The sequence below is a fragment of the Euprymna scolopes genome, chromosome 29, assembly GCF_053919585.1.
Source record: "Euprymna scolopes isolate OS-2025 chromosome 29, ASM5391958v1, whole genome shotgun sequence".
Classification (NCBI taxonomy): domain Eukaryota; kingdom Metazoa; phylum Mollusca; class Cephalopoda; order Sepiida; family Sepiolidae; genus Euprymna; species Euprymna scolopes.
The window spans coordinates 31,189,129-31,202,497 of NC_136510.1; the positions used below are offsets into that span (position 1 = coordinate 31,189,129).

The following is a 13,369-nucleotide window of genomic DNA, read 5'->3' on the forward strand; positions in this document are numbered from 1 at the left end:
AGATTATATTCCAAAAATCATGTAAATTCATCAAGTAGTTTTATTTTTAAATAAAAAAAAAGAAAAAGAATATTATGAGTAACCAAAGAGCAGCTATCTTGTTTTGAAAAAAAAAAAAAAAAAAAAAAAAAAAATTGTGAGATTATATTGTAATCGCTTAAAAATAATTTTCTTAATAAAAATATAACTACTTGATTAATTTTTGGAATATGTTTTCATTTTGTCATGGGTATTGCAATATTTTTGGTATAACAAAGTAGGGTATGATTACAGAAAAATGGAAGGTTCTATTCAGAGACCAGGGTAATTTTTTTTTTTTTTTTTTTTTTTTTTACCCAGTGATCACCACTTATCAAGGCCCGGAAGCCACTCAGGGATAAGGGTTATTGCAAGTACATTACGTTAGTGTGGAGATTTGATGAAGTGTTTAATTAAGGGGGCAGTTCATTAGGAATTTGTTAACGTTGGACTTGAAGACATCCAAGTCGTAGTTCGGTGGGAAGCAGGCAGACAGAACAGAGTTCCAAAGGCGTGCAGTTCTAAGAAAGAAGCTTTGTTCATGGAATCCACGTTTTGATTTAGGCACAGATATAGAGTGGGGGAAATTTTTCACAGTGGATTCAGCTAGACGGGTGTTTTTCGTGAAAGATTGGCGAGGGGGGACCAGAGATTGGAGTTCAGACGAGCACCTGCCATGGAAATAACGATAGAACAAGGATAGGCTCGCAACATCTCTTCTGTGGGAGAGAGATTGCAGGGTAGAGAAAAGGGCATCCCCCACTAAGCCACGAAGTCTATTTTGTACTCTGTCAAGGCAGGATAGGCTGTTTTTAGCAGCTCCTGCCCAGATATGGCAACAGTATTCCATCCTTGGATGTACTTGGCTTTTATATAGATAGAGAATTGCATCAGTAGTGAGATATCTTCTGGAGCGGTAGAAGGATCCCACCATCTTTCCAGCGACCTTGGCAACAGACTTGATGTACGTGTTCCATTTCAGATCAGGAGTAAAGGTCAAACCCAGAAGCTTGTCAAAACACGGGGCCTCACCCAGACGAGAGCGATCCATCCCAATTGATGCCAGATGGAGATCAGAGCATTGATGATGTAACGATATGAGTTTGGTTTTGGATGCATTAAAGGTAACCAGCCATGTCTTCCCCCACTGAACCACGCGCTAGAGATCAGAGGAGAGAGAATCAGAGAGAACTTTTTCATTTACAGCCTTTGATGTGTTGCCGTAGATGGTCGTGTCATCAGCATAGATGTCAACGAATGATTAAGTATGTGTTTAGGGAGGTCATTGATGTAGATCAGGAAGAGAGTTGGGCCCAGGATTGACCCCTAATAGGAAGCGACCAATCAAATGGAAAGATGTTCTACTATCGATTAATCAAAAACTGGAATTACTCCATAAAACATACTGGATATTTTAGAATTCTGCTTATACTTTTCGTTCTTCACATGAAAAGGAAGTTTGTTCTTACAAACTTCTATGGATTTGCTATCCAAAAGGCAACTCTATTTTTCGCCTGCAAACATTTACAATTCAAGACTTCTATGGATTGGCTATCCAACAGAAAACTCATCTATATATATATATAAAAGCGAAAATGTGTGTATGTATGTTCGCTTTTTGTGTATGTCAGCAAAAGGATTTTTTACGACGCCTTCTCGCTCGGCTCGCTCCTTCTTAAAACTTTTTATATTGCGTCTAAATCATATCTACGACTTAAGAACGGGGGTCGCGTGTGTATTTAATTTGCCCAACTTTTACCAGTTCGGCGCGTCTTCAAAAAGCAAATGATCTGGTTTACAGCGCAAAACTAGGTCACAAATCACGCCACTACCTTGCACCTGTTTATTACGCCTTATAAATCTTCACTTAACGCACTTATCAGTTCCTCTCCCCTCATGGCCAAGATGGTTATGTGTCTGGCTTTTTTTCCCTTTCGTTTCCACCTTCGTGTCAAGGCTTCAGGGTTCAATCCTACCTTCCTACTAAAACTTTTTTTTTTCTCTTACCCGGCCAACGTTTTTTTGTTTTTTTTTTAACACTCACACCTCCAAACACCCGGGCAATGCCAGGTACCCCCCCGCTAGTCTCTTCTAAAACTAAAATGATTTATAACTCAAAAGTACCTCATACAGATTTTTGTTTACAAAATTGGGGAATTCTATGCAAAAACTTACTTCTGTAACTATATTCAGTTTTTAATTTGATGTTTTCTATTATGAGATTAAATGTTTTTTTTTGTTTTTTTTTTTCCAACCACCATATTGTAAATGTAAAAAAATATTTCAATGTTTTTCTTTATTAATGAGTTACCACCTATCAAGGTTGAAAGCCACTTGAGGATAAGGGTTAATGAAATGCCTAGTCAGTTAAATGATGAATATGAGAGGATTTCTTAATGGAAATAGCCCGAGACAAGGCATAAAGCCATTTGATGTAAGAATCTAACAAGAAGGAAAGATAATGTCACAAAAACTAGTATTGGCATTAGTCTTAAAGATCAAGGCTATAAGTAGGAGGAAAACAGCAGGAAGAGAATTCCACAAGCCTGCAGTTCTTAGAACGAAGGAATAGGGAGCTGTATTACAATGAGGTATCAAAACAATGAATTGATGGAGACCACTAGACCAACAAATCAAATGAGCTTGAACAAAGGAAGCAGGGAATAGATAATTCTGAAGAACAGATGCCATAATAGTATTTATAGGAAAAAAATAAAGACTAGCAACATGTTCATGAGAAAGATTGTAGAGAAGAAAATAAGATACGTTTCTGCGCTCTATCAAGAATCTTTATGAATGGAATTAGCAAAGCTTGATTACTTATGAGGAGAACAGTTTATTACACTGACTCCCTTTTGTAACCCACAGGATGTAATCCCATAGTAACTGGTTCTTAGGTAGAAACTCTGTTCATGGAAATTCTGTTTTCATGTTAGGCATATGGAATGAAGAAACATTCTTTGTAGTGGTAGACAAACAAGTCTTTGCTGGGAATGTCTTATATGAAGGAACTAGAGATTAAAGCTAATATTATTATAAAAATATTATAAACTTGCAGAATACTGAGGAAATTTTCATGGTTGTTTTCTTCATTGAAGTTAAATATTTTAAAAGGTTCAAATCTTATGAAATGTAAATATATATATATATATAAATATATATATATATATATATATATATATATATTAGTGGCCTATTTCTCATATTATATCTCCCTTCTTTTTGAAATAAGGTACGATTATGAATATCTCCAGTATCAAATAATCCTTATACACTGTGAAATTTACTTTATGTATGAAAACCAAAGAGGGGAGATATAACATGAGAAATATTTTGAGTCCAGTTTCCCCTTGCTGTTATTTCAGATCATTTGAAATCATAGCAAGTTTTAGTCTCCCCTCCATCAAGGCCAGAGGTTTTGGGGAAATATCAGATATTTTGTAATTCATATGCAAAACTAGGAAAATAAAGGACTACGATTGAAACACATTATGACTGTAAAAAAAGTGCCAAAAATAGGCATTTAATGATGGATGATCCTCTTCATGTGTGACCTTAAGGGTAAATGTCACAAAACCCACTACACAATTCGGGTCATTACCTTTCCAACGAGCCTTCATTTGTTAAATTCTGATGAATAGTCGTTGAGATTTGGAACTTATAAAATTGCCAAAAAAGGTTGTGTGTGTGTGTATATATATATATATATATATATATTCATTATCCTGTCTGTTTTTGTTCACAACTTGATAATTATATACAAATTTTTTTTTTTTTTTTCATTCATTCCTATATATAGTATGATCCTTGCAAAATATACTATTAAGAGGTGACCTCATTTGCATATAACATTATGGAAAATCGATTTTATTAAATAGCGGTGTGTTAGTTATCGTTTATAGTGAGAGAATTGTTTTAAGTGTTCTATTTAAGTTTATTATTTAAATTTGATTTATATTGATAACATATTTAATTTAATTTGTTTTTACCAACATTTACCTAATTTAATTTTTTTTTTTTTTTTTTTTTTTTATAAACTGGTTTGAGTTATTTGTCCTTTGTTTTCTTTTCCGGCAAATATTAAAATTAAAAACTTTCAAGCATTATTTTTGGAATTAGTTTAAAAATAATTTCCGTCATTTCGCAATTAATGTTGGGGTCCAGTGGATTTTTATTTTTAAATAAAAAACAATTCAACTACAATTCTTTACTTAAAACAAAAAACTTTCATTTACATTTTTTTACCATTTTTTTTTTTTCACATTTTTTTTACATCATAATTGCTAATTTTTTTTCTTTTAATTACACAATAAGTTATAACTCATCATTTTTATAACATAAAAATGTGTATTTCGGTTAACACAAATTCTATTTTTAAAACTGAATTATTTACAGTTTTTGTTGCAACAGACCTTTACACAAATCTTTCTAGACTGAGGTAGCATAAAAGAAATTAGCTTAAACTGGAATATAGTCATAAAAAGGTGCTCAATATCTGGAGAATAGCTTCACTTCATATCCCTTCTGCTGAAATAACTGTTGGAGAGTTTGTCACATACTTCTTCTTTTTTCGTGGGGGAGGGAGTGGTACATTTTCATGTTTTCATTCGTTCTTTTATTTTTGAAATTTTTGTTGGAGTAACGATGGAGTAGAATAATGAAAAACTACTCAATATTCTTAGTATAGCAAGTTTGACCAAACCAAACTTCATGTTGACCCTGGCAACGCTGGGTATCCATGCTAGTGTGTGTGTGTGTGTGTATATATACTTGTAACCAAATTGAATATTGAAATGCTCATATCTTTGGTTGTATGGGATGAAAAACTACATGAAAATTTGCAGGCTTTTTGAAGATTATAATACTATTCTATGGTTAAAATTTTATAACAATTGGCAAAAAAGAACCTATATTTTAAAACTAATAAAATATGCCAAAATTTGCCTAGTTGTGTGTGTGTGTGTGTGTGTGTGTGTGTGTGTGTGTGAGTGAGTGAGTGAGATATATATATATATATATATATATATATATATATATATATATATATATAATGTGTGTGTGTCCTGGCAAGCCAGCTTTAGTTTTGCCACTTCGGGATGACTTTTGTTTAGGTTTCTTTTTTTTTTTGCTTGGTTGTCTCCCCTGTGGCTTTGCCAGGCCACTAATATATATATATATATATATATATATATATATATATATATATATATAATGTGTGTGTGTTGCCCCTATAAGAAATAAATTCTTAAAGTTGAGCATTATTTGAGAATTAAAAAGTAAAAGGTAAGCTGGCCTTGTTGTGAGATTGTGACTTTCTGTTACTAGATCACTATAGATCGTCTGAATAAACATTAAGCTTTATTTAATGTCAAAATTTCTTATCATTCAATGGTGGTTGATGATGGCCCAGGCGTTTAGTCCCTTGCTAATAGTTAAAGGTGGCTTTGTAGTGGGGTGTGAATCCTTTGACCAGTGATAATCGTCTCTTCTACACTGATGATTGCAAAAGCTATTATATACTTATTTATAATTATGTATATGTATACTAGAATTGTCCACATTGACATGCAGCATCATAAATAAGGCATTAGTTAACAATCAGTTAAGAGACTTTTCTGGATAGTGAAGGTTCGGTCCTTACTGCAGGTGATGATAATTAAGAATAACATGAATATTCATACTTCTACTGGTCATGGCTGACGGAATGAGAACAATCTACCACTATGAATAAAGAGTTCTATTCCAAATAGCATAAAGATTACATAATTCAACTATTGCAGAAGGTCTGATGTTTCATCAGTTGAAACGTTATGATTTAATTTAGACAGTATATAAAAAGTTTTAAGAATCAAAATGAAAATAATACATTCGAATAATACTAATGGTATTTTTTTTTTTTGGGGGGGGGGGGGTCAAACAATCCCATGCTATCGGTAAAGAGTATTTAACATTTACTTGATAATCCCTACAGAAAAAAAAAACTTTAGGTGTGCTTTTTCTTTTCGCAGCTTCGAGAACTTGAAGATAAGCAGAAAATCCAGCAGTTACTTGCCCTTGGCAACTATCCGTCAGGGGAGGTAACTTATTTTCATAAGGAGCCTCCTGCAAAGGCCATTATTAATCAGAAATATCCATATAAACAAGATAATAATATTACAGCTAAACTGAGTAAGTATATTGGCAAAAGTAACTATTGTTTTCTCATAGGTTTACATGTAATGGAATGTCAATTTTTATATTTAATAGAAGTCTCTTTATTCAATTTATACATTTACATAACAAATCTTAATCATCTAGTTGATCCTAAGTATGACCTTAAAAGACATCTAGTGGTGAGACCCCATTTAGGAGCTGTGAAGAATGTGGAGTTGTCTCTTGGTTACCATTGCTCCCAGGTCCACTTTGATCCGAAGTGATAATACCTGTTAGAATATCTGGTACTAACAGCTCAGACTGTCTGAAGATACTGGCTTCCTGAGCAAAAATATATCAAACATTGTTTTTTTTTTTTTTTTTTTTTTCCTTTACCCTTAACAAAACTCGATCATTTTTTGCAAAGTCAAAAGCAAAAACAATTTTCTTTCTACAACATAAAAAATACAAACGCCATGAATAAATATTTGAAGATGTAAAGAACTTGAAGCAAAAAACTTTTTCTTTTTTTTTTTTTTTTTTTTTTTTTTTTAACCAAAATTACTGAATTTTTCATCAAATAACCCCAAAATGATTAATATGCCATAAAACAACCAACCAAATTAATCATCTAGTTGTGGTAGTCATCGCTTATCAAGGCCTGAAACCGTGAATGTCTTGCACTCGTAACAGAACCAGCTTTGGATCACCGTGCCTACTCAGCCAGTGTTTGAGACATGGTGAACTTGTAGAAAAGAGCCGGACCAACAAGTCCAGAGTGAATGCCATGACCATGACTTGAAGGTTACTCTAGGTTAAGGGTTAATGAGCATTAAGTAGATAATGAGACAACACCATGATGATCAATAATGGCATAACTTTGATAACGTTTGCATGCGAGGAACATTTCACGTTAGCATTTAATTAGGTGTAGCCACCATTTTGCAATTCTTTTTTTATCTGTAACTGGACTTTGCATGCTACACATCCAGCTATTTGAGTTAAGTTCCTTCCGCACTCCAAGTAATGACAAGGTATTTTGCCACAAGTTTATGTGTGGTCGCATTATAGCTGTAGAATGACAATCATTTGTGAGTTTCATCAAAAAGATCACATTAATATGATCTTTTTTATGAAGTTCATAAATGTACATTATATGGACAGATCACCAGACTTGAATGTTATGTACTTTCAAGTGGACAGATAAACCTTAGTTATCATTTAGACCAACAACCTGGCAGTCATGTCTTGGACATCAAAAAATACTGAAGTGTTTCAGATGGCATGGTTACTAAGGCATTAACGACTTTGCTTTGAAGAATCAGTCTGACCTGATATGCTAACCTAAGTGTTGTATATAAGGAAAGATGAGCTGAGTTTAAGAAAGTTAATTTTAAATAAGGATACATAAGAAATATTGGTTCTTTTCAAGAATTCTCCCAATCTTAAAAAATAAAAATCTGTATGATGTATGAAACAAAAATATCATATTCTAAAACTCATGTAAATTGATCAAGTAGTTTTTTTTTGTTGTTTTTTTTAAATACGAAAATCAAATTTAATGAGTAACCGAAGAACGGCTGTCTTGTTATTATATAACTAGGGCTATGACAACAGCATATTCTTTTCATTGTTTTGACTCTCTAGTGTATATCCCTTGATGTCTTATATACTTTTATATAGAGTGATGTGGTTTTGGTTTATTTACTGTGTCTAACTGTGTCGTATATATACTCGAGCGTCAAAACAGTGAAAAGAATATGCTGTTGTCATAGCCCTATATATAACTAATAAATATTACTTAAAGCAAGATGTTACTCTTCTACCTACCTGGATAAGATTTTGGTGTTTGAACTCCTTCTAAAGTGTTTATTTACTTTGAAACCTGAGTAGTGCCGTTTATGTTCAAATGGGGGAAAAAAAAAATGGCGGACATGAAACTTGTCTTTGGAGTTTTGATAATCACTCAAAACTCAAGCAAATAATTACAACATAAGTCTTGAAAAGTCTGAATTATTGTTATCTCCCTTTGTTTCCTAAGTTTGTTTTCAAAATGGCAGGCAAGACAGTCTCTCTTCAGTTACTCATAAAATTTGATTTTCTTATTTAAAAATAAAACTACTTGATGAATTTTCATGATTTTTGGAATATGATATTTCCATTTCATCACGAGTATGTACATCATAAAGATTTGTCTTTATTTTTGTTTTTTCTTAATTCTGTTTTGATATTTTGTTCATGTGATTTTAATCTTCCTCTGCAGTCATCAGAACTAAGATTCACATTACACATTCATTGTATTCTCATATCATTTCTCTCTAAGCAACACATCTTCAACTCTCACTGGTTAGATTTCTCTTCGATACATTACACTGTGCTCGCTATAGCACATTTTTATTACTGAATCAGTTATGCTATTGTCTTCTAAATATCTCTTTCCTGTCCATGGGATTTTGTTTCAAAACACATTTGTGCCATTCTCAAAATGTCATAACTATCTGGAAGTAATAATATCTCGCAATCTCAAGTTTGACAATCACTTGTCTTATATATTCAACAGGGTTAATAGGGAGCTTTGTATTGTGTATCCTCAGCTGTCAAATTCCTCATGAATAGCATTTGCTGACTATGCCTCACAAAGCAATGATTCGTCCTCTCTTGAAATAGGAGTCCGTTGTGTTTGCCAGAGTTAGCAAGGTGTTTTCTGATTCTCTTGAGTGTCTACAGCATCATGCCATCAAATATATACTATGTATTCTATACCATGACCCTGTTCCGCCTGGAGTATATGATCTGTTTGGGTTAGATCTGCTTTCTACTCACCGTAATGCAATGGTTGTTTCTGTTGCCTACAGATTATTCCGTGGTTCTTGTCCCACCACAATGCTTAAATATCATCCTGTGCTGCGGCTGAACAGACCAAATTTGTAACGATATACATTCACATTAGACCCTCTGCATAATCACACTGGTGTTTGTTCAGAGATGTACCGGTGATCTCTTTTCACATTGTGTTTTTCAGTCCTGAAAGTGCTGCCTCAGAATTGTGTGAATGAACAAGTATTGCTGTCACATTTTCAAAGTTCTGTATTGGCTAACTATTGTTATATTCCTAAATTTTATGCATTCCCTAATTAGTTTAGTAGCCTCTGTCTATTGCTAGCAGTGTTGTGACCATGGCTTAATGAAGAAAAAAGAATGAATTATTTAATCCAAATTCTGTATTTTATTGTTCTAAGTATGCCTCCACTAATCTTAAAATATTTGTATGTTTATTTTTGTTTATCTTATTTGTTTTTGTTTGTTTTTTTTCTGTGATCTTAGGTTGTAAGAAGAAACAGGTCCATAGTTCCGACGAGAATACACAACATGACAACAAAATCCTCTCCCTGCAGATTGAATGTTTGCAGGCACAGTTGGAAGAGCAAACAAAACACGCAAAAGAAAATGTTGATGCTCTAGTTGCTGATCGAAAAGTCAAAGAAGAGGAACTCGAAGCTCGAAGAGTCAGAGATGAAGAAAAAATCAGAGTTCTTCTAGAAAAGTGAGAGAATTCTAAAATTTTTTCCATTTTTATTCAAAATTTATATTTGCTTGTCATGTCTTTGGATTTTACTTTGAACTATTTGCTTAATTTCATCATTTAAATGATAAATAATTACATTAAAACAATGCACACACACACACACACACACACACACACATATATATACACCATATACTGTGATCCTTGAAGTTCAAAAATCATCATTAAAAATCAATATTTCATAAGATACCAGGTGTTGCAATTTCTAGCCTAGGCTAAACAAACATGGTTTTGTGATTCAGCAGTTTTCTTATAAAACTGATAGGATAAATTTATTAAAATTTGCTCCAATTTTGTACCATGTCTTATCTGACGGTCGCCTTATATGCCGAAATATACGGTATCTCAACACTAATATAAAATTGTCAGGTTTTCATGGTTAGACTCAAATAGCATTTAAACATTGATTTTGACTACAATCTTTTTTTGTTATTGTTGTACCATATTATTGACAATATAATAAGACTTTTTTTCTTCCAATTATTTAGTCCGGCTCGGATAACTTAATATGAAGGAGGCATTTTTAAACAATCACTTAAAAATAAAAACCAGTAAAGGGTTATATCTCATTTGAAATGAAAGAATATAATAAGAATTGCTGAATGTTAAGTTTAAAAATGTGCAAATAAATAATTAAATAAAATGACTTCATATATATGGTTTAGAGATTTAGCAGTCGTCTTATACAACTGATATATGATAAATTTATTAAAATTTGCTCCAATTTTGTACCTCGTCTTATCTGACAGTCACCTTATACGGCAAAATATATGGTGTGTGTGTGTATATATATATATATATATATATATATATATATACACACACACACACTATTAGAAAAAGTAAACCTTATAAAACAAGTGCATAATAAAGCAAAACATCATTTAATTGAATCCGCTCTTATTTCCTGCTCCACCAATACAATGAAACGAAGGAAAGGCTTCTATCTTATCTCTCCTCACCTATCAAAAACTATCATTAATGAAAAAGTTTGGATACTGGTTAATCTATATATATATAAAAGGCAAAATGTGTGTGATCATTTCGTGTATGTCTGGCAAAGGCTTTTCTATCACACGGTCCCGGGTTCGTTACTATCGCTTACAACTGTTTATATCATAATATGTAGGATTTGGGAACGCGGGTCGTCTCTAGATTTATTTACGTCGACTTTTATGAGATTCGCGCCGTTTCGCTCTGTCCCCCGTTTGTCCCGCATTTTAGCATAAATACAGTGAAATTAAATTAAAATGTTGTTCTCGGCTTTCACGCTGCTTCCCCCCCCCCCTTCCCACCGTCATCCGGGGGTGGGGGAAGTGAAAACTAAAAATAATGATCCCGTGATGACCTCATTTAGCGTCTTCCTGTCAATCAAACCTCTTTTACTAGCTTTATAAGTCTTAACTTAACACGCTAATCAATTACTCTCACTCGTGGTCGAGACAGTTAAGTAGTTGGCTTTGGTTTCCCACCTCCGCATCAAGGCTTCCGGGTTCAATCCCTCTTCCCGACCAAAACTATTTTTTTTCTTTTACACCTTTAAACACCCGGGCAACGTTTTTTTTATTACTTCGCTTATTCTTTAGTTTACCCCTCCCCCATACACAGGTTTATTTATGCCATTTTTTTTCCGTTTTTTTTTTTTTTTTTTTTTTTTTTTTTTTTACATCGTCTTTTTTATAATATTTAAGCAGGGTTATTAATTACCCCCCCCCATACACACACCTACAAACACCCGGGCATCGCCGGGTACTACCCCCCCCCCCGCTAGTCTAATATATAAAAGGCTATATGTTTGTTTGTCTCCATATTTTCAAACTCTATCTCCTCCGAAACTAAAAGTCGCAGAGCGGCACTAAGGGCCTCAAATGATTGGATTTTTTACAGACCGTTCTTTTTTTTTTTTTTTTTTTTTTAACCAGTTAAAATAGTTTTTAAGGGGGTCAAAAAAAAAAATTGTGATACATTTTGTACATTCATCTTAGTTTATGTTTAATTGGTTCATATGCGTGTCACGTTGGTACAGTGGTAACGTCACCAGCTTTGAATGCTACAGTTTTGTTTTCAGTTTCAATTCTAGCTGATGGCACCCAGATACTTTTTTTTTTTTTTTGTGCTTTTGAAATCGCGACTCTGTAGTAATATATACGAAATTTGGTCAAATTAAAATATCATGTTTAAGCTTATTTTACGACCATGCAAAGCTGCCTCCCCCTACCCCCCATTAGTTCTATATATGCACTCACACACATATGTAAAATGCATTTTTTTTTATATTGCAAATATGTACGCTCACATGTTTAATTTCCTAATTTACATAAATTTAGATATGCTGCTGTCCCCTTTAACATATATACTCGTAAAATAATTGATCCTCTTGTCATGAACTATTTTTAACTATTTTTACTTTTGAAAAAGCCAGCGCAAGATGGATGAAACATTGAGTATTTAGGTTTTCCTCCATTTTTTTCATAGATCCTAGCTAATGAATGAATCATTATGAATTTTGAAATATGTTCTGTGCAACACCATGAGTAACCTTGGCACATTATTTTTTTGTATATGTTATTTAAGGGGAGTGCATATATATATTATATCGAATTTGTTAATGGCTATGCAGTCCACAAATGCATGAAATGTATAAACTTGAATAAATGGTTAATATTCTTGGTGTCACATAAGTAATATGAGTAGAAAAGGTAGGTAAAAATAAATATTTTGAGTATTTTGTTGACTGTGATGAGGAAGTCAGTCCGACAATCTCAATAAATGAAAACACCTCCTCTCAAAAATACAGACAATTACAACTGTGATGTTGTTCAGCGTTTTGGATATACATTGTAATATTCTTTTAAAAAGTATGACAGAGATAGTTCGAATGCTTGGAAGAATGGAAGTATATTTCTAGAGTGTTTGTTATTTAAGTTGAAAATATATAGTTGTTTTTACTACAGCGTTTCACCATAAGCAGGTCGAACGAGCTTCCTTCGAAGGAGTAAGTTTCTAGGGAATATAAAATTTACAAGCAGTCCTCAGTCACATGCATATCCTGGTCAGGGGGATAACAATGTTGAATATTTGCAGTTTTTGCAAAGAGGTGTCAACATCCTTGTATTCCTAAATAGTCACCTATCTGGTATTAACCAGGCTCAAAGTTGCTTAATTTCAGTGATTTCTAGAGATTATGCTATATGGAAAAATATATAGTATATTAAAGAGAAAAATAATAGTTTGGAAAATGAAATATTGTTTATGCAAAAATATCTCATGATCAACAGTTCCTGGTGATTATGTGGCTGTGGGAGTAGATATTAAAATGAGTGAAAATGGCTGCACCCTCAATTGCGATTGGTTGTGTTGAGAAACAGCTTACCTGGAAAAAATGTAAGAAATTTTGGATAAGGATGAAACTATTTTCTGGAAACATGCCTTAGAAATTGGCTTAAATGACTGATGGAACAGATTAGTGTAATTTTTTTTTTTTTAATCTATAATGGTCTATGAAGTAGGGGGGGATTAACTTTATTATATAGAAATATCATTTTTTTTTATATGTAGATACATCATATAGTCCTGAATTGTCATTTGCAGGAGTTTTTCTTTTTAATTAAAAAAAAATGTTGTTTTTGTTTT

General features: G+C 33.0%; 1 protein-coding gene across 5 annotated transcripts in view; it reads left to right on the forward strand.

Moving 5' to 3' along the window:
* Window positions 1–13,369, forward strand: part of LOC145252571 (coiled-coil domain-containing protein 77-like) — a 113,969-nt gene that overhangs the window by 81,419 nt on the left and 19,181 nt on the right. For all 5 annotated transcript variants that reach the window (XM_080112196.1, XM_080112195.1, XM_080112197.1 and 2 more), the window contains 2 exons: window positions 6,027–6,186; window positions 9,475–9,694. In XM_080112196.1, the coding sequence (XP_079968322.1) occupies window positions 6,027–6,186; window positions 9,475–9,694 (380 nt within the window). The remainder of the gene's footprint in view (window positions 1–6,026; window positions 6,187–9,474; window positions 9,695–13,369) is intronic.